Source organism: Ranitomeya variabilis, chromosome 3, assembly GCF_051348905.1.
Source record: "Ranitomeya variabilis isolate aRanVar5 chromosome 3, aRanVar5.hap1, whole genome shotgun sequence".
NCBI lineage: Eukaryota > Metazoa > Chordata > Amphibia > Anura > Dendrobatidae > Ranitomeya > Ranitomeya variabilis.
Window position 1 is genome coordinate 117,817,233 of NC_135234.1, and position 22,528 is coordinate 117,839,760.

A 22,528-nucleotide genomic window follows, 5' to 3' on the forward strand; every position below is an offset into this window, starting at 1 on the left:
CCACTGTATGTGAAATACAACGTCTTTCTTTTTCAATCAGTCAGGAGGACAGACGGACTGACAGGACAGACTGGGAGGACAGACAAGACAGACTGGGAGGACGGACTGGGGGGACGGACTGGGGGGACAGACAAGACAGACTGGGAGGACGGACTGGGGGGACGGACTGGCAGGACAGACTGGGGGGACAGACTATCACTGAAAGACAGACTGACAGGAAGAATGGATACCAGAAAATCAAGAAGAGCAGCATCCTATCCGGGTGAAAAAAACAAAAATACCTCTTTATTTTGCCATAATGCGACGTTTCGACCAATTGTAGGTCTTTTTCAAGCAAAGGAAGAATTATTTCTCTCTACATAAGAAAACAATGAGCCTGGAATGAATGAATGAAATGTGACACGAGACTTGGTGGGTGAAGGGTTAATCCAGGCCCCGCCCCTCGCCGTATACGGCCTCACTTTCCCGCCTCCTGCACACGGTCACATCCAGGCAGCAGACGTGTCCTTCCACAGCGCAGGATGGAGGCCCCGCGGTCCAGGCCCGCACTTTTCCTGGCTCTCTGCTTTGTTCTCGCCGGCACTTCTATCGCAGCGGAAGACAAGGAGCAGCCCCGGCCGGGCAAGGCTGCGCAGGACGGAGAGTGCCACTTCTATGCCGGCGGGCAGGTGTACCCCGGGGAGGCCACCCGTGTGCCGGTATCCGACCACTCCCTGCATCTGAGCAAAGCAAAAAGTGGGTTCCCGGAGATGCGGAGCGGGGTCCGTGTCCCGTGTGCGGGGTCCGTGTCCCGTGTGCGGGGTCCGTGTCCCGTGTGCGGGGTCCGTGTCCCGTGTGCGGCTCCTGTTGGTGCAGATGCTGCGGTCACACTCCTCACTGGCCGCCTGCGCTGTGTGACGTGCCCGCTCCCCGCACACAGCCGAGAAGCCGCATGTGCAGGGTCAGCAGTGTGAACACTGGCTTGTTGCTGTTTTCTTCGGTCCTAGAGTGTGTGTGATCCCTCCATATCTCCGTTTCTGGCCTCCTTGCTCCTCGTTTTGGGGTTTATTCCTTGCTGTGCATGTTCTATCCCAGGCTGCTGGTGATGGCGCGTTACTAGTATATACCATGATAATGTAGTTCTATGATGGCGCTATATAAGATAATCACAGTCCCTCATGTTTGGTGACAGTGACCTCAGGGGCGCAGGGCCAGCTTACTGTTCCTACCTTCGAATGAGTGGGCAGGCCGCGGTTTCTGAGCAGTGACCTTGGGCCCCGCTGTGCAGAACGTGTGTAACCGGACATCGTAGACTGTCCTGTGTCCGTCCGGGTCGGAGACTGTCAGTATTGTGATTTGTTGGTATTAAAACTGGAATACCTGTAATGCTCAGGTGGCGCCAAGATGGTCCCGAAGCGCTAACACATGAGCATACCTGTTTGTGGCTCATACTGTACCCAGATCCGTTAGCGCTAGTGCTCGTGGGTGACTGTCCAGATGGACCAGTGGTCTGTATGGCAATACAATTTCCACCATGCGCTATAAAGGTCCATTTTCCGGGCGATGAATGACGGCTCCAGCAGCTGGCCATAGATGGAGCCAATCACATCAGTCTTTCAATACAGCAGTGTGAACACAGACTAAGGTGTCTTGATAGGTGACAGGCACCTTATACCTGCCTCTTATACTTGTGTTTATAATACTAAGCAACCCAGCCCCATGGGTGATGGGTGCGAGTTTCTGGATCAGTATTTTGCATTTGTGCTGCCTCTTATTATTGGGACCCATATATACATTTTGTTTTCTTTCCTACCTTTTTTTGCACTTCAGAAAAGTCCCCCATAACTTCTGATGGAAGGGATGGTGCCATGTGAGCATACTCTATATGTGATCCTCAATGTTTGCTCAGGCTCTTGTTATCTTTCCATTTAGATAAAAACAAAGCTTAAATGGAATGTCACCAGTGATGTGTCACTTACCAGTCCGCCTGCTGTTATTTTGATACAATATCTGCTGCAGATCTACCAGTCTCCATATGATGATGCCCACATCATTGATTGGCAGCTATGTGTACATTGACAGACAGCTGATTGATAATTGGCGGGGATGTGGTTACACTGTGCAGCTGGACAAGAAGGCACCAGACATCTAGTCCAGTAGTGATCTACTGATTTTATTTAAACAGCAACACACAGCCTAGTGACATGCACATTACTGTAATCAGGCTCTCTGCCCCTACATCATGCTGCTGTGAGACTATGTATCAAAAACATGCTTTTTTTTTTTTTTTTCCTAATCTGATGTCTTGTGTTCAAAAATCAAGCTTTGAATCCACATAAGTCAGCCTGGTGTTGGGGCTGACTTCCGTACTAATTTGCTTGTGGCCTTAGGCTAACTTTCGTACCCCTGGCATACCTGATTTTGGTAAGACCGGTATAACTTGTATTGTTGTGCTTGGACCTTTACAGCCATAGCCTTAGTTCCAGAAGGAAAATCAACCTGACAGGTTTTGTTAAATTGTAGGGTTCTCGCTGCTGACCCCCTGCTGATTCAGTGTCTGCACACAAGCGCTGATTCTGTAATATGGGAATTACATTACAATATAGAAGATTGAATTGCTCAGAATGTGTCCACAGCCAGAAGTGTGGATTTAATATTACTCTGGATCAGTTAAAATGTAATCACCGGTAATGGTCAAATGTGTATTGACAAACCCTTTACAGTGATAGGGAATATAGTATTGGATTAGGCAACTTTTTCTCGTGATCCCATCAACCTAATCATCAATCTTTTCAAGGCTGTGTCATTTTCACGCCATAGCTGTCCATTGTTTAGCATGGAACCTTTCCTGTTGACATAGGGCTGCAGCTAAGGACACGTAATGTGTAGCTCTTGGGTTTGGTTGACACCCCTTCCATGTAAAATCTCCCCTGGTGCTCCCGTACCTGTTGTGTCTTGTATGGTTGTACACAAGTTAATACTGGCTTTCTCCACATGGCCATATGACTTTGTACGGATGTAAAAGGTTCCTAAAAGATTGTTTCCCAGCTCCTTATATCATTTTCGGCACTATGTGGGTTTAAGGCTAGGTTCACATTGCGTTAGGGCAATCCGTTTAGCGCTAGCAATGTATTTGTAGGGGTCGCTTTTAGGGGTCGCGTTAACGTCCCCGCTCTCGCAGATCCCCGATCTGCGAGAGCGGGGACCGGACCTCGGGCGCGCCACAAAAGAACGGCACATCGCTAGCGCGAGCCGAAAAAGGCACGCGCTAGCGATGCGCTTCAGGCAGAAACAACATTGCTGTCAATGGGTGCGCTAACGGACCCGTTGCACGGCGTTAATTGCGACATTTTCGCCGTGCAACGCTGTCCGTTAGCGATCACCCAATAACGCAATGTGAACCTAGCCTAACACTGTAGTAAGGGAAAATCAAAAACTAGATCAAATTACTGTACGAGGGAATGTCTCTTCAAAAACCGTCTTAATATAGCCCTGTTATCAAATCTGAATTATTTCTTGCCTTTGCAATGTAGTGAAGTCTATGGTAAATCTGCATGTTATAGAAGCCGAGGACTGACATTGCTGGAAAGTCGTGGAGCAGTAGGGAAACTTCTAAGCAGCCTTGATGCTAGATTATGTAAAGACAGATCATGCTGAGGAGCTGCCCACTGTTTTTATTGATTAAAGAGAAATCCCAAGTAGAAAAAGGGTATGCTGCGAGGTGTTTTTTTTTTTTTTTTTTTTTAAAGTGTTGACAGCTTTTATATTGATGGCCCATTCTCAGGATAGGTCATCAATATCAGATCGGTGAGACACCCATTATCCCTTGACAATCAACTGTTCTTGGTCCAGGCCTCAGCCTGAAGTGATCATTTGCTGCTCAGCTCCATCATATTTATAGTGGCTGGGTACTACACATCCGCTTCTATTCAGCATCGAGAACAACTGATTGGTGGGGGTTGCCAGGGGTCGCACCCACACACTCCCCCACCGATCTGATACTTATGATTAGGGTTGTGGGGTCGGTAAGCCAAACCACTGACTTAGGCTGGGATGACACTTGCCAGTGTGATGCGAGAAACTCGCACATTGATACCCGGCACTGCTTCCGGCACCCGGGACCGGAGCGTTCAGCTGCATAGAAATACATGCAACCGCACGCTCCGGTCCAGAGTGTAGGCGGCTGTGCCGGGTATTGATGCGAGAGACTCGTCTGAGTTTCTCGCATCACACTGGCAAGTGTGACCCCGGCCTTAGACTCAGACTCCTTAAGGCTACTTTCACACTAGCGTCGGGCTCGGCCCGTCGCGGTGCGTCGGGCCGAGGTTCCCGACGCTAGCGTTGTCTCCGCCGCACAACGGGGGCAGCGGATGCATTTTTCCAGCGCATCCGCTGCCCCATTGTGAGGTGCGGGGAGGTGGGGGGCGGAGTTCCGGCCGCGCATGCGTGGTCGGAAAAAGCGGACCATCGGGAGCAAAAAACGTTACATGTAACGTTTTTTGCTCCCGACGGTCCGCCACAGCACGGCACGACGGTTGCGACGTGTGTCATTGCGTCGCAAATGCGTCGATAATGTTAGTCAATGCAGAAAAAACGCATCCTGCAAGCACTTTTGCAGGATGCGTTTTTTCGGCAAAACGACGCATTGCGACGTAATGCAGTTAACACCAGTGTGAAAGTAGCCTAATTTCCCTGACCCCACAGCACTGGTCGCTACTGAGCATGCACATAAAGTGCAGCACAGATTCATCCCAACTAAAAGCCCAGATGCTTAGATCAGGAACAGAACAGACATTTATAGAACATTTCCAAATTCTTATGAAAACATTTACAGCACATCCTGCATTGAACTACTGAACCTGATTTTTTTTTATATCATTTAGGAGTTGGTCCGTTTTATATGGACTCCACGACTCTGAATCCACAGCCCTGCTTATGATCTCTCCTAAGGACTGGCTGTCAATATAAAGTCCACTAAACCCCTTTGGATGATGGAAATGGCCTTTCATAATCTTCTAACTGCTAATGGAGTCAGATTTAATTTATTTATTTTTTTTTTTTCAATTTTAGTATTTGAGGTTTTTTACTTTCTGATGTATGTAGAATCTTGTACATAAGGCATTCTTACAAACACTGATGCAAAATACCAGTGTGAAAGTCAAAACCAGCAGTGGGTCTAAAACATGGAAAAGGCACAAGTCTTTTCATCATGGGTTTGGTTGCTTTCCTGGTGTGTTCTGAGATATAAGCAGTGATGCAAAGTGTGATGATGAAGATTATCCTATAGCTGCCTGCCAGCCTGGATTATTTACCTGTGTAGGGAGGAATCAAAATGATCTGTTTAATTGCTGATTTAGATTTTTTTTTTTTAATTATTTGACTTCCATACTGTGGAAATGGCTGGCTGACAGTTGTTGATGGGGCTACATCTTGTGGCTGCTTGATAATAATTTCCATTTCTGTAGTGTGGAAGTAGCAGCGGAGTAACTGCTGTCTCTATAGCTTCCATTGCTTGAGGAATGGCTCCATCATTCTCTTGCTCAGATCAGCTTGAAGAAGAATTTGGAAAGCTATTGTAAGCGCTTTAGATTTACCCAACCAGTGTTCTGGTTAAGACTTCTAGAACAATATTAAATACAAAGATTTTTCTGTAACACTTTATTTTATATGTATTTTATTTCTAGTCTCCAAGCCGGCTCCATACTGGGAGGGAACTGCAGTCATAAATGGAGAATTCAAAGAGTTAAAACTTACAGATTACAAGGGGAAATACTTGGTTTTCTTCTTCTATCCTCTTGATTTGTGAGTATCTTTTTGTGCTATATGGATCTATACTAAAGGGGGTTCTGTTGGAATAGCAAAAACAAAGCGTGTCATAACTAAGCTCCTAAATACTCTTTATAATTAGCAAATTACATTTGTTTTGTCTAGGATGGGAATAACCACAGAACTTTAAAATGGCCGCTGTCTTGTTACATTGACAGAAACCTGTCTTGAGGCTCGCTCACACTGGTGTAGCCAGCGTATAACTCGGATGAGTGCTGTCTGATTTCTCATCAGATAGTGTTCACTCCAATGTTATACTATGGATTGTGCCGGTTAGCTGTGCTTTTTTTTTTTTTTTTTTTTCTCTTCTTGGGTAGAGTCGGCCTGAGGAACAAATTTCTGCATGCATCAGATAACACACATCCATACAAGTCTATGGGTGCGTGCAAAACATCGGACTGCACTGCAGTTGAGTTTTCCATCTTCTCCGCACCTGTGATTGGATTTTTGCATGCGGGAGAATCTTATCATAATAAAATAAGTCGTCTCGTGCTCGCTGCAGAGTTTGCGCCGGGGGTAATTTGCATATAGCATCCAATTCTCTTGCATGAGGGAATCATCGAGTGCTATACACTGTGAGCAAGCCCTTAGAGTATTCGTAGGACTGATTCCTGTGAGCATGTGCCATAACGGACTCCTCTGCTGTGTCCTGGAGATCTCTAACCTACCTCCAGGTCACAGCAGTCTCTCAACACTCCTAAAGATTTGTGAACGGCAATGGCACTCCTGGAACAAAGTATCCACTGGGAGCATAGCTGTACACAGAAAGGAGGAGAGCACCTGGCCTAAGGGTTTTCGTATAACAGCCATCTTACATTTTGTAATCTGGTGATGATCTAATTGAAGGTATTTTGGGAATACATTCACAATGTGACTTGTCTTGGTTAGATTCCTTACTAAAGTGTAAATTCTTCACCACTATGGATGCACACACACTGTTGGTCTTAGGTTTTATACACTCTAGAATGGCTGTTGTCTAAATCTCTTTAGAGCTTTATTTATAGTAATTCTCATAAGAATACCAGATGAGACAGACTGAGATCAGACCAATTGTACGCTTACATACACCAACTTAGAATATTGTCACAGAAACACATTTCACAATGTCTCCAAGGGATTAGTCTATCTCCACTCAGTTATTAGTGACGAGTGAACGTGCTCGGATAACTTATCGCAGTATCTTGGGCATGTTCGAATAATATGTTCAAGTCGCCGCGGCTGCATGATTTGTGGCTGTTAGACAGCCGCAACCTATGTGATGATTGCGTGTTTTAGACGATCCCTGCATGGACTGTATTCGAGCACGCCCAAGACGCCCCATCCGACCTCCGCTCGCTCATCCCTAGTAATTCTGTCTTTGAGATATAAGCAGTTTCATTACCACGTGTCCACTGATCCAACCTGTCAGTCACTACTTGTGCTCAGCAAAAACTAGATTTCCGTCAAGCCATGACCACTGGAGTAGCTGCTTGTAATGTGTTCCCAAGAACTTGATCCTCTAAGACTGAATTTATAGTAGCGTCAAATTGCTCAATGCAGTTTCATTAATTGAAATTTAACCTTAGATTCTTTCTCTGATAATATTAACAACTTATTAAACGTTTTTATAGGGGTTATCTGGCACCACTCACTTCTGCATTTGGTGAGAGTTGCTGTTGAAGTTATGACCCCACATGTCAATTGGGATGTGTGCATGTGTCCTATAGCGATCGTGCATGCTTCTCAGCAGGTCATAACATGTCTGTGCCACTCGCCTTCAGTGTGCAAGTGAGCAGAGCTAGATAACCCCCTTTAACCTCTTAGTGACCAAGCCAATTTTGACCTTAATGACCAGGACAAATTGTGTCAGAGAACAGGATCCGTGCCTAATTTTACAGTCCCGTCACATGATCGCCATTGTTCACTGAATAACGGTGATGACAAAAGAAAGTGTGATTTAAGATTAATTTTTCTCTCCTCTGATATGGTTCTCCGCATCTTTTTGGAAAAAAAAGGACGCATGCACAATGCGTCTGCCAAGATCTGCCGTCCAGTACCCGGCAACTATAGGGAATTTTTCCTATTGGTTCCTTTTTTCACTGTGATAAGGTCTATCACAGTGATCAAAATAAAACATAATAGTAAATCAAACCTCCCTTTGTCACCCCCTCCCCTTTAGTTAGATAAAAAAAATTCCATTCTTTACAGTTTGGGTTGGGGGTTGTGTTTTTGATTTTCTTATTATAACTTTTGAAAAAAAAAACCAACCTCAGACGACGATATGGTGGCTACGGTTGAGCCCAAGTGCTCGCTACTTGAGTTTATCGGTTTGCACGGAACATCGCAGATCCTTGCGTGGTGTGTGGGTTTCTTTATTTTTTTTATATATTTATTTTTTTGTGTGGCTATCAGAAGCGAAACATGCACGCAGGGTCACAAGCAAATTTCAGTTGTTTTTTATTTGCATAAATAAACGCAAGTCATATTGAAGAATTTTTACCACTATCATGAAGTACAATGTGTCTCAAAACCAAATAAAAACAAAAACAATCTCAGAATTGGTGGACTAGAGTATAAGCCAATGGGGTCTTTTTCAGCATTAAAAATGTGCTGAAAAACTGCTTATGCTCAAGTATATACGGTATTACTGTCTAGGGCACTCTGGTGTGTGTAGAGGTGGGGGAATGTGAGGAGGGGACTGTTTTACATTTTGTATGAATGAGTTCTGGATGGAAGAAGGGGATAGTGGCGGTCTAGACCGAATAAAAAAGAAAAATGAGTCACCTCAATAAGTAATAATAATTAAAAAAAAAAAGTAACTTCTGAGAGCCTCTACAGTACACATATATGGTCTGCAGAGCACTGGTGTAGAACTGATAACAATATATGGTCATTGTATGGTCTAGTACAGAGGTTTTGGTTAATGATCGGTATAGCGGTATTATCACCACTGTATATCTGGTGATATTTCTGTTATATTACAATGTTATTAAATTTTACATAAAGTTATTATTGGAAATAGGCCTCGGCCTGTGTGTTTTCAAATTCCAGGGCTGAATTTTAGTCCCAGTCCATTCCTGGTTGTGCCCAGAAAAGGTATACTAGAAGTACACACAGTGTGGGAAATAAGTATTTGATCCCTTTCTGATTTTGTCAGTTTGCCCACTGACAAAGACATAAACAGTCTATAATTTTCAGGGTAGGTTACTAGACCATACAATGACCCATATATTAGTTCTAGACCAGTGCTCTGCAGACCATATATGTGTACTGCAGAGGATCTCAGAAGTTACGTTTTTTCTTTTTGTTTTTTTTTTTTTTTAACTGATTGTTGTCATTCATTTCCGTTTTTTATTCGGTCCAGACTGCCACTACCCCTTCTTCAATCCAGAACTTATTCCTGCAAAATGTAACACAGCCCCCTCCTCACATTCCCCCACCTCTACAGAAGCCACATGGTGCTATAACCAGTGCCCTAGACAGTAATACCGTTTATACCCGAGCATAAGCTGAGTTTTTCAGCACTTTTTTTTTTCTCTCTCTCTCCGAAAGACCCCCTCGGCTTATACTCTAGTTAGGGTCCCACAAGACGGAGGGGGAGCCGCAGTGGCAGAGCAGCTGCTCACAGGAGGCAGGAGCAGGCTTCTGCAGCTAACACCTGTTCCTGCTGCTAAAGAGAAATGAATATTCACTGCACGCAATGAATATTAATTTCTCTTTAATAGCAGGCACAGTAGTTGCAGCCACCGGCTTCCTGCAACGGCTGTGCGATCAAGTGTGCCCGCTACTTAAGGGAATGTATATTCACTACTCTCCACTCCCATAGGCGTGGAGAGCAGTGAATATTCATCACCTTTAGTAGCTGGTACACGTGATCGCCCGGCCGCTGCAGCATGTCAGCAGCTCAGGTTACTGTGCCCGCTATTGAAAAGCAATGAATATTTATTGCTCTCCACACATAGTCCTGGCATGGAGAGTAGTGAGTTTTTTGGCAGCTGTCCTCTGCTTGTAAGCAGCGCATGATGTCCCTGCTAAGCATAAATCAGCTGTTGGAATCGGAACAGAACGCTGCGTTGGAGTGCAGGGAAGAGAAGTAAGATTAATTTTTTTTTTTTTTGTTTCGTTTTCTGATGGGGGCCGTGCATACCAGGCTTGTACTTGAGTCAATACGTTTTCTTAAGTGTTTTTATCACAAAAAAATAAAAAAAATAAATAAATTAAAAAAAATTTGGTGCTTCGGCTTATATTCGGGTTGGCTTATACTTAAAACTGCTTTATCAATTTTACCAGATGAGGAATGGCATAAACGCCCCCCCCCCCCCAAAAAAAAAAAAAAAAAAAAAAAAATTGTAGCTCTCAAAATCTGGTGATGCAAAAACTATTTTTTTAAAATAAAAAAGCATCTTTTAGTGTGTGACAGCTGCCAAACATAAAAACCCGCTATAAAATCCACTATGAGGCTATGTTCACACTTTGCGGTTTTTGCTGCGGATCCGCAGCGGATTTGCAGCTGCGGATCCGCAGCAGTTTTCCATGCAGGGTACAGTACAATGTTACCCTATGGAAAACAAAAACCGCTGTGCCCACTTTGCGTTTTTCCGCATGAAAATCCGTGCTGATTTTCTGCGGAAAAAAAGAAGTAGCATGTCAATTCTTTCTGCGGATTCCGCAGCGGTTTTCCACCTGCACCAATAGGAAAGTGCAGTTGGAAACCCGCAGTGGAATCCGCAGTAGAAACCGCACAAAAAAACGCAGGGAAAACCACCGCCGTTTTGCACTGCGGGTTTTACAAATCCGCAGCTGAAAAATCCGCAGCAAAAAAAGCACAGTGTGAACAAGCCCTAAATAGTAAATCAAACCCCCCGTTTATCACCCCCTTAAAGGAAAAATAATAAAATTAAAAAAATGTATTTCCATTTTCCCGTTAGGGCTAAAGTTAGGATTACGGCTGGGATTAGGGTTAGGTTTGTGGTGCGGGTTAGGGTTGGAGTTAGACTTGGGAGGTTTCCACTGTTTAGGTACATCAGGGCTCTCCAAACGCAACATGGCGTCCGATCTCAATTCCAGCCAATTCTGCGTTGAAAAATTCCATAACTTTGTGAGATTTCTCTGGAACACTTGAGGAATCTGCTTCCCTTCCGAGCTCTGCCATGTGCCCAAACATTGGTTTACCCCCACATATAGGGTATCAAATTGGACAGCAACTTTTGGGGTCCAATTTCTCCTGTTACCCTTGGGAAATAGAAAATTGGGGACTAAAAGATCATGTTTGTGGAAAAAAAATTTTTTTATTTTCATGCCAGGGCGTTATAAACTTTAGTGAAACACCTGAGGGTTCAAAGTTCTCACCACGCATCTAGTTACTTGTGGGGAGGTTTCCACTGTTTAGACACACCAGGGGCTCTCCAAACGCAACATGGAGTCCAATCTCAATTCCAGCCAATTTTGCGTTGAAAAAGTAAAACGGCGCTCCTTCCCTTCCGAGCTCTGCCATGTGACCAAACAGTGGTTCCCTCCCACACATGGGGTATCAGCGTACTCAGGACAAATTGCACTATAACCTTTTGGGGTCCAATTTCTCCTGTTACCCTTGGGGAAACGAAAAAAAAATTTTGATCTGGAGTAAATTTTTTTTTTTTTTTGTGGAGGGAAAAAAAAATGTCAGATGTTCATCATTTTATTTATTTATTTATTTTAACTTTCCAAAATTTCCTGCGAAGCACCAGAAGGGTTAATAAACTTCTTGAATGTGGTTTTAGAATGGTGTCACTTTTGGTTATTCTCTATCATATAGACCGCTCAAAGTGACTTCAAATGTGAGGTGGTCCCAAAAAAAAAAGTTGTAAAAATGAGAAATCGCTTGTCAACTTTTAACCTTTATAACTCCCTAACAAAAAAAAATTTTGGTTCCAAAATTATGCTGATGTAAAGCAGACGTGTGAAATTTTGTTCATTGTTTGTGTGAAATATCTGTGTGATTTAAGGGCATGAATTTTTTTTTTTTTTTTTAATTTTTATTTTTCCACAAATAAACGCAAGTTGTATTAAATTTTACCATTAGCATGAAGTACAATATGTCATGAGAGAACAATGTCCGAATCACTGGGATCCGTTAAAGCGTTCCAGAGTTATAACCTCATAAAGGGACAGTGGTCAGAATTGTAAAAATTGGCCCGGTCATTAACATGCAAACCACCCTTGGGGGTAAAGGGGTTAAAGAACACCAGATGCTGTACCCTTCTTTCCTGTGTCCACTGGCGAGTCTCCACTGCTGCCAGAGTCTGGCATTGGGCTGCGGCGCTGACATTGTCAACCAAATGGCTGACAATCGGTAGGCTCAGCTGCCCAGAATAGAGTCTGCCATCTACAATTGGAAAGACTGGCTGCTGTAACGTAAACTCTGCAGCCAATGCCAGACACCGGGAGCAGAGCACCTGAGACTCATTGATGGACCTGGGAATAACGAGTACAACCCAGTATAAGAAAACAGAAAACAAACTAGTTTTTGATGTTGTAGTTATTTAAATAGATGGCTAGACATTTATTTTATTTTAGTCAACAAGAAAATGAGTATATTGCATTAAATTTCTGTTTAAGAATAGGATATTTTAAAGCTGTAATTGACGTATTTTTTTTTTTGTAGTACGTTTGTTTGTCCAACTGAAATTATTGCTTTTGGAGACCGCATAGAAGAATTTAGATCAATTAATACTGAGGTGGTGGCCTGCTCTGTGGACTCCCAATTCACACACTTGGCATGGTTTGTATTAGTATGAAATAATTGTGTTACCAGTGGGAACTCTGTAGACTAAAGTGCCAGAGCCATAAATGGAAGATATAGGAAACTGCTGTAGAGAACATGCAATTTTTTTTTTTACACAATATATTTGGTTAGTTGGGGTGGTTGAGCACTATTGACTAGCAAATATTGTCAATCTGCAGGTAAATGGCATTAAATTCATGCCTTGTAGTATAGCTACAGGGAAAAAATGAACTTGCATCTTCTGTGCTGCAACTCTTTACCATCATCTGGGGGGTGCAGGGAGCTATTGGTTACCATTCTCTACATGGTCAAGGTGGCTTTAATGACTTCCTGGCACCTTTATAACTAGCTAGGCTCAAGTACACTGTGGATTAGGTTGTCAAAGTGAGGATTACAGCTGTGCTCAGGATGTAGTTAGTGGTGCCTAAGGGTACGTTCACACAGGACTTTTTTGCTGCTTTTTTTTGCTGCTTTTTTATGCTAATTTTCAGCTGCTTTTTACAGTACCAGTAAAGCCTATGAGATTTCAGAAATCTCATGCACACACGTTGGTTTTTTGTTTGATCAGTTTTTTCTGCTTTTCTGCGTTTTTGCAGCGTTTTTTCACCCATTGACTTGAATGGGTGATGAAAAAAACGCTGAAAAAACGCAGGTAGCATTATTTGCTGCGTTTTTTGTGCAGAAAATCATGGCCAGCAGGAAGGGATCTCACAGCCAAGAGCTTAGGGGTGTGGTTAGTGAGGTGTGAAGAGCCATTGTGAGGTGTCCTAGCAGCTGAAAATTGGCATAAAAAAAGCAGCAAAAATCTGCAGCAAAAAAGTCCTGTGTGAACGTACCCAAAAAACGCACCTAAATTAGCATAAAAAAAGGCAGCAAAAAAAAGCAGCAAAAAAGTCCTGTGTGAACGTACCCTTACAGTTCCTGCATTGCCCCATGGTTGACTGCAAGAGAGCAGCTTCAGGGAGGATAGATGTTTTTTCTCCCTGAAGCTGTGATTGTATGATTGTAATGCTTTTTACCTTGTTGCCTTTCACTGTTATTTGACAGAAGTCCTAAAAAAAAATTGTTGCGAAATATCAAATGTTAAATGGACATTAAATAATGTACACTTTACAACAACTTTACTAATCACAGGATTAATACGCCTCGGAAGCAAGGTGGGCTTGGGCCAATGAAAATTCCTCTCTTATCTGATTTGACACATCAGATTTCAAAAGACTATGGTGTATATCTGGAGGACCAAGGTCATACACTCAGGTTTGTGTGCATTAGTTAACTTCTTCAAAAAGCTTCCAAATGTATTTTCCAATTTAGTGCAGTTTAGCGGAGGTGTAGAGACCACACGTTGCAGGACAAATTTGCACCTAAAAGTGCCATAAATTATAAGGCAAATCTGTGCCAGCCATAGGGTAATTTTTATTTATTTTTATCTTTTGTGCACAATCGATACATCTGGTTAACTTGATAGTATTCTGCGGGTTACTGTTCCTTCCATGGATTTTCACACTTTAGGGATTATTTGACAACTACAAATATACCAGAATTGACTCAAATTGATCCAGATTTCTAGCACACATTACATGCACCACATTTATTAAAGAAGTTCCATCATCATTTTCATTCCACCCTAACCATGTAATGATGTGTAAGCATATTATAATAGTTATTGATCACGGCTTCCACTTGTTTCCACCACCACTGTGGTCCTTTTCTGTCCCGACTGACCTGATGGCACGATTGTAAAGAGATTTGTGTGAATTGGAACTTTTTTCTTATTTTATTCTATGGTGACTCATACTGGGTCTTGGTCTTGCATTGAAAACTGTATCACCCTGGTAAAGCTGCTGAGCAGTTGCTTGCACAGGAACTAGTCTAGTGAGGCGCAAAAAGTAGAACAGTTATGTTTTAGGCTGTTATACCTGTTTTATATGTAATAAGCCGATGTTCTCTCTCGCTTTGCTTAGTAACTCTTCCACGGTATTACAATTTTACTACTCGTTTATATAGGATGATTTATAAAAGGATGGTTCAAATGAAATTGTTTCCCGTGCAGCCAATCAAACTTACCAGCAAAATTTTATTTGGTTCTGTGAACATCCAAAAGGAGATGTGGAGGTGCACTAATCTACAGATTGAGGAAGATCTGCAAAACGTAGTCTGTCATCAGCCATTTCTTTAACTTGTGCAGCTAGGAAACTCCAAACTTGGTACTCTCCGCAAAGAGATAGTAGATGTAGCACCTGCTCCCTGCCCAGAAAATGGTTACAATAGGGGAGTCTCATGTGCTTGATTAAGGGCTAACTTTTGTAGCGATTGATCTTCCCCCTTAGGGAACACCAACCTGTCAGCGAATTCTCCCTCTTTCATTTGGGCCCTGGAAGTCAATGCAAAAGTAACATTATTTCAATTTCTCTGGGTTCAGCTCCTCAAGATGTAGTCTCTATGGCTTAGGGTAAGTTCACACAGGACGTTTTTGCTTTTTTTTTTTTTTTTTTTTTTTTTTTTTTTATTCAGCAAGACCTGATCATCTTGGCAGGAAAGAAGCTGCGTCATAAACGCAAGTTTAGGTGCGTTTTTGGTGCATTTTTTTGGTGATTAGGGAACGTGATAGGCCGCCCTGAACAAATGTTTTGAGGGAGTGCCTAAAACTGCAAGTTGTGGATGGTCCTAATTTCTTGGGGTAGAACATTCCACAGGATTGGCGCAGCGCTGGAGAAGTCTTAAAGCTCGGAGTGGGAGGTACGTATTACTGCTGAGGTTAGTGGACAGTTGTTTGCAGAGCGTAACGAGTAGGTAATGGTTTGTGGCACACGTAGCTCCATACTTGTCTACTTTCTTTAGCTATGCAAGTGTTCTGCTCATTGTCTTTTATGAAGTCTTTGGGCAGCCAGGATTTTTCATTTGACATGGTTACAAATTTCTTCAGCCATTGCAAACACAGCTTCAATGTGCAAGGCATTTACCAAACCTATTCTTAAATTTTAGAAGAACGTGGTCTGGTGACAGTAGAGCCAAACTTCAGCAAGCACAAAGCTTTTTCTATCTTCAATGTCACAGCCTTATGTTGTACCAAGTAAGCACAATTTATATTTGGCTTTTGATAAATGGGAACCCAAGCCAATGTATTTTTTTTTTTTTTTGTCACTGGACATTTACCTCTGACGTTACTCTAACGACAGGATTTTCAATTTTGTACCATCCTTTTTAAATCACTGTATAAACTTTCAGGATCGTACCCTGACTTCACGTTTTTAAATGCATACATTTTAAACACATCCCTACAAATTATTTTTTCTTTGTATAATAGAGGCCTATTTATCATTGATGATAAGGGAGTTCTTCGGCAGATTACGATGAATGACCTTCCTGTTGGACGATCTGTAGATGAAACACTTCGTCTAGTTCAAGCATTCCAATATACAGACAAGCATGGAGAAGGTAAGCAAACGTTCTGTCTTTGTCTGATGCACCCGATGGACTGGAAGTTGGTGTTTGGATATTAAATGGCTGATTCCATCCTGGATGAGAAATTCAGGTCTGCTTGTACCTCAAGGGGGGGGGGATATTAATAATACCCATTACATGTGAACATCACCTGTAATGAGTAAAGGTGTGTTTGTTTGTTTGTTTTTTTTTGTTAAATTTAAAATCGGGGTCCAGCAGCTGTGGATGGATCCAGGTCTACCACCTTATTCACAGAAGAGAAGTTGTCTTAACAGTTGCAGGTCACCACTTAACCCCTTCATGACATGGAATTTTTTTTCTCCATTGTCTGTCTAGTATGCTATATGGCAGAATGGGTAAAAATAAATAAATCGCCAAGTACTTTTAAATTACAGAGTGCAGTTCCACAATTGTTTTTTTGGTTTTATCTACCTTGTTCACTGTAAATATGCAGCTGTATAAGGGCTTACTTTTACTCCGAGCTGACTTTTTTAATGATGCCTTTTTGGGGTAGATGCTATGTTCTAATTGCCTTTTATTGCATTATCATTTTGATTTCTTTTTCTGTTAGGCTACTTTCACACATCAGGTTTTCGCCGTCAGGCTAAATCCGGCTAATTTTCAAAAAAACGGATCAGGCGAATGTTGCCGCTGGATCAGGTGTTTTTTTTCCCATAGACTTGTATTGGTGCCGGATTGCACCGGATGACACTGCGTTTCGTCCGGTTTTCGCTGGATCCGGCAAATCTGCCGCTTCCAGTTTCTTGAAAAACGTCAATTGCAACGTTTTTTGTCTCCGGCGAAAAAGCCTGAAGCGCCGGAACCGGCGCTTCCGGCTGTTTGCTACAATGAAAGCCTATGGGAGCCAGAAGGTGCCGGATCCGGAAAAAGGCGGATCCGGCGGCCTGATCCGGTTTTTCAAACTGAGCATGCTCCAATTTTTTTTTTTTTTTTTTTTTTTTTTTTTTATATCCAATACTCTGGATAGGCTAGCCGGATCCGTCAAAAAAAAAAAAAAAAAAGGATCAGTCGCATCAGTTTTTCAAAATCTGCGCTGGATCCAGTTTTTCCAACATTCGCCGGATTTAGCCTGACACTGAAAACCTGATGTGTGAAAGTAGCCTTAAGCAGTTTACTCATGGGGCTAATTTTTATTTTTTGATCGGACTTTTACATATGCAGCGATAACAAATGTGTGGTCGGGGTTTTTTATTTATTTTTTTAAATTTTTATACTTAATGTGTCAAAAGGGATGATTTGAACTCTTTATTTTCATGATCACGTTACCGGTGCACCAATTGGAGTGTGGAATGATCCATTAATGATGGATACATGATGGCTGATTTTTAAATCAGCTGTCATGTGCGGGGTAAGATGCTTTCTCAGTGTGCGTCATTGCATCAAAGGCACTGACAAGTCTATTGACTTACAAGTACGTCAAAGGTCGTGAAGGTTTTTTTTTTTTTTAACTAATAAAAATGTAAGTTTTTAAACAATTTTGATTATTTATTTATTTTTTTTAAATGGGATGACTCATTCCATTTAAGAACATCTGGGATATAAAGTCCTACAGAAAAATCTTCCATTTTCATTCTGGCTAGAAACTAAATGAGCTACTCTTGATTTAGAGACTGCAGCAAAAGCATGTAAAAAAAAAATAAAAATCTGATGTACAACAACATCTGTGAGAAGTTCAATAGTGTACTTGTGTGGATAATGGAGGCTCATCTTTTGTTTGTGCAGCTATAGGGTGAGATAAATTCAGCCAATATCCCATTCCTTGTTAGAGTTCCATTCAGGGTGCAGCGAATCAGTGCTGTAACCGTTGCTGGGCTGGACATTAGATGAGTGGTTCAGATTGGTAACAAGCAGGGAAAAAAATAAATCTCCAAGCTGTGGTGAAATCCTAAGGGCTTTTATTCAATTAAATACAAGTTCCTAGCTTAGACTTGTACTGTTATGAAAACAAACATCCACTGCCAGTTTGTACCCAACTTAAAAATAAAAAAATAAAAAAATCCTACATTCATGACCAGGCAAATTATCATGAAATGTTTAAAACTAGAATGTATTGTACTGTAGTGTTGATACATCACCCCCTGGGATGTTTTTACCTACTAGTATGGGCATACAGGTGATAGAATGGTAAAAGTCATACCTGTACACCCATATCTGCTGTCTTAGGCCGGCCTCACACTCGGCGTATAAAAATACGGTCCGTTTTTTACGGCCGTAATGTGCAGAAAAGTCCCCAAAATAGTGGTCCGTATGTCATCCGTAGGCAGGGTGTGTCAGCGTATTTTGCGCATGGCATCCTCCGTATGTAATCCGTATGGCATCCGTACTGCGATATTTTCTCGCAGGCTTGCAAAACCGACATCTAATGGATTTATGTGCTCAAATGTTCGGAAAAACATATATACAGTGTGTGTGTGTGTGTATGTGTGTGTGTATATATATATATATATATATATATATATATATATATATATATATATATATATATATATATATATATATATATATATATATATATATATATATATATATGTGTATATATGTGTGTGTGTGCCCCCCGGACAGACTAAATGTGCAGAAATCGTCTTATTCTAATGAGTTCTTCCAGGCTCCGGGTAGTTCGGTGCCTGGAAGTAGCTACTGCGTGCTGAAGAAGCAGTGACTTGCCAATGCCCCCAGCAGGGTGGAAAATGTACATATAATTGCACAATTAAAGGGTGCTGGATCCCGAGGCCAGCAATACTCATCACAGGGCACTGTGACGCTAATGGGAGGGGGGTGGTATGCAAACTAAGACTGGAGGCAGAGTTATCTTCCAGGCACCTCATGCCCATAAACTAATTAATTAATAAAAGGCCATTTCTGCAAATCAAGACAGCGGATATGGGCATACAGGTATGACTATTTCAACCATTCTATTACCTGAGTGCCCATATTAATAGGTAAAGGCGTACCAGGGGGTGACAGATTACCTTTAAAAATTCAGCAGTTGCTAAGAGATTTATTAATTTTAATTGTTAATATTGGTTCTTCGTGTTGGTGGCAAACATTTTGAATAGATTCTCATCAGATGGACCACAGAAGTCACCTGTTGTGCAGGTGTAATGTTTTGTTTGGACTTGACCTACAAATGTGCTCTGTGGTAACTTTGGCTGATCCTTTTTATGTGAGTGCAGACCTCAAGTAAGATGCACTGCTCACATTCGGCTAAGCTCACACCGAGTCTTTGTAAATGTTAAGCGTTTATTCTGGTCAGATAAGTATTTATTTAATCATTGTATGCTAATGTTTCATTTATTGAGATCTTTATTTTTATTTTTTTTAGTTTGTCCTGCGGGGTGGAAGCCTGGTAGTGAGACTGTAAGTACCGTACGCAACTCTTCAATGCAACTTCTAAATAATAAATTGACTCTTGCTAAACTTTAGCTATGCTGCATATCCAGACTAGTAATAGTAGCAGCCTTCTACTTTTCTGCCTCAAACCTATGAAATGCTTTGCCAGCCACTCTTGTATTAGACAGTGACTATAGTCTGTGTGCATAGCACTTATAAATTCCGTCTCAGTGCCACGTTTATTTGGTTAACTTAGATCAGACCAGATGATGCTATGAAAGCTTGGTGGCCAAGACAGGAACTGTAAGTAAACTTCTACACCTTAGTTAATTTTAGGCTCTACTTGCATTTCTATTTTACTTGACTGTCAGTATGGTGCACATGGCATATGATGCCTTCATGGGGGACTAATAGTTGCCAAGAGTATCTTTTGTCTTAAACTGGTCTGTAAATTGTCTTTATAGGATTATAGCTTGGAGTATTTCCCAATCATAAGTACCTTAACCACATTCTGTTTTTCACAATTCCTGACACTTTATGTACTACGATTATTTTTGGGTCCGTTTAGAATTGCAAATGTATTCTGTATCTCGGATGTGAAATTTAAAATATAAGCTAAAATAAATTTAGTATTCTGAAATCACATGCCCAGTGGCTCCGCTTACGTACACTACCTTTTTAAAGGGATTGCCAGCGCTGAGGAAATTTTCAACAAGTGCTACATCTTGTCAAATCTTAACTGCACTATAAACACTGTTAGTCCGGGGTCACACTTGCGAGATCAATGCGAGAAACTCACGCATCAAGTCCTGGCACTGCGGCTGGCACTCGGGACCGGAGTGTGCGGCTGCATAGAAATACATGCAAACTCCGGTCCCAAGTGCCGGCAGCAGTGCTGGGTATTGATGTGCGAGTTTCTTACATTTTACTCGCAAGTGTGATCCTGGCCTTAGGATTTGACTTTGCTTGTCGGTCTGATTTTTGCATACTTGTGGTCATTTGTCAACTAGCTTTACACATTCTATTACAAGAAACTGATGAGACTCTAGCCAGCTCTACTGAAAGGGCTCATTCCCACTTGCGATGCAATTGGACAAATGCAATCCGATTAACCCCTTTCCGACATGGGGTGTAATAGTAGACCAATGTCAGACTCCCTCCCTTTGATGTGGGCTCCAGCACATGTCAGCTGTTTTGAACTGCTGACATGTGCCTAACAGCTGCGGGTGGAATCGCTAAATCGTCAATCTGACGGCGACATTTAAGGCCCCTTTCACACATCAGTTTTTTTGCCATCAGTCACAATCCATCGAATTATGAAGGAAAAAAAAAAAAAAAAAACTAATCCGGCAACTGATGCTGCCAGATCCTTTTTTTGCCCCCTCATAGACTTGTATTAGCGACAGATGGCCTCACGTTTCATTTGCCGTATCCGTCAGTGTCCAGTGGCTGGAGACAACGCACAAAGTAACGTGTTTTGTGTACGTCAAAAAGACGGACAGCGGCGGATACGTCGCCGTCCGTCGTTTGCTCGAATTGAATCCTATGGGCTCCGGATCCATCAAATGACGGAATCTGGTGACTGATTCCGTTTTTTTTTTTTTTTTGTTGTTTTTTGTTTTTTTTTAACCGAGCATGCTTCGATTAAGTTAGCCAGATCCACTATCCGTAGAAAAAACAAATCTGTTGTATCAGGTTTTTCGCAAAAATAAAAAAAAGTTAACCCGATCGTTAAACGGCGTAACAAGAAGAAAAGTCAAAACTCCAGAATTATTATTATTTTTTTTTTTTTTTTACTTAAGTCCGGAATCGGTGATGGACGATAGGACATTTCTATACCTTCACTTTGTCCTTTTGGTTTCTTTGGACATATAAATGACTTTTTTTCTTTATCAGGTAATCTGAATCTAACACTAGGCTCTGCCACCAGCAAGTTGTTTAGCAGGTGGCTGCTGGATGTTAAACTTTAACCTCAATTGCAATGCAGTTCCATTTAATGTGTCGCCAGTTACTCTTGAATAGAAGCCGATAAGCAGTATAGCCTCAGGGTAGGTGCCCATGGTCTGTACTCGGCAGAGCTTTGGACGCAGCACATGTGCATTGCATCCAAAGCGCTGCCCCTATTGAACACAGCTGAATCCGCATGTGTTCATTAAACCATGCGGAATCACCGAGTTCAATACATTGTATGGGTGAAATTTATCTTGCAGAGACTCGTGTCAAGATAAATTGACATGCTGCGGTCTGGAAAGACGCGTCGCATGTTCCTCTATGCAGGTGAGCCGCGGGCGTGTGTTCACGCATAGTGGGCATAGGATTTCTTGGAAGGGGTCGATGCTTCAGGAGGCCGGCAGCAGCCGGAGTAGTGCGTTGCTTGGGATCACAGAAGGTGTCGGTGAGCAGACTAACTTTTCCCTATGATATTCCTGGTGCGGGATTCAGGATAATGGCTGCCGGAAGCTGTTCATACACAGACTATGATCTCTGGAGACCTGCCACTGCTGGCTTCCTGAAGCAACAACCCTGCCTCTTCTGATTCTGTGCTTCCCACCCCTGGTAACCTCCCTTTGGATTATAAAGTGCACTCCCGTTTTCCTCCCAATTTTGGAGGAGGGGGGGAGGAATGTGTCCTCTGAAACATGTGGGTTTTTTTTGGTATTTTTTTTTGTGAAGTTGTGGGAATAGGAAAGCAAACAATAATTAAAAAACTGTCTTTTTGTTTTATAGATAATTCCTGACCCAGCAGGAAAACTGAAATATTTCGACAAGCAACACTGATGTTTATAGTTTTAGACTATACATAGATCAGTAAGTGTTTTAAAGCTGGTTGATTACATTCATTAAAATTCTGTGAATTTTGTTACTCTTGTGTGGTTCTTAAATATAAATATTACAGACTTCTGTCATTTCGTAAGCAAAACATCTGTCTTTCTACTGTTCCCAGCTCACGATAGTCCAGCAGCAACAAAGATGTCCTTCAGTAGTTCTTCATTCACAGGTTGAACATATGAAGAGTGGTCATCTCCACCCCCTCCAGTCCTCTCTACTGCTTTCAAGAAGTGCTGCTCAACTCTCCATTCTCTCTTCACACAGTGGCAAAGTTTCTGTAAAGCATGCAAATCTAATTTACCAATGGCTGTACCAAATGTTCTCAAGTTCAGTGGCGTAGGAAGGGGGGGGCGGGCC

General features: G+C 42.1%; 1 protein-coding gene across 2 annotated transcripts; it reads left to right on the forward strand.

Moving 5' to 3' along the window:
* The first annotated feature begins 459 nt into the window (after window positions 1-459).
* Window positions 460-22,205, forward strand: PRDX4 (peroxiredoxin 4). 2 transcript variants are annotated; one of them, XM_077294599.1, is made up of 8 exons: window positions 460-735; window positions 5,664-5,781; window positions 12,428-12,544; window positions 13,682-13,804; window positions 15,855-15,985; window positions 19,335-19,369; window positions 19,599-19,645; window positions 22,070-22,205. In XM_077294599.1, exons 1-8 carry the CDS (start codon window positions 522-524, stop codon window positions 22,071-22,073), a joined length of 789 nt encoding a protein of 262 aa, XP_077150714.1. In that variant the 5' UTR covers window positions 460-521; the 3' UTR covers window positions 22,074-22,205. The 2 variants fall into 2 exon arrangements, with proteins under 2 accessions (XP_077150714.1, XP_077150713.1); XM_077294598.1 differs by lacking the exon at window positions 19,599-19,645 and having other exon boundaries at window positions 461-735.
* Window positions 22,206-22,528: the final 323 nt, after the last annotated feature.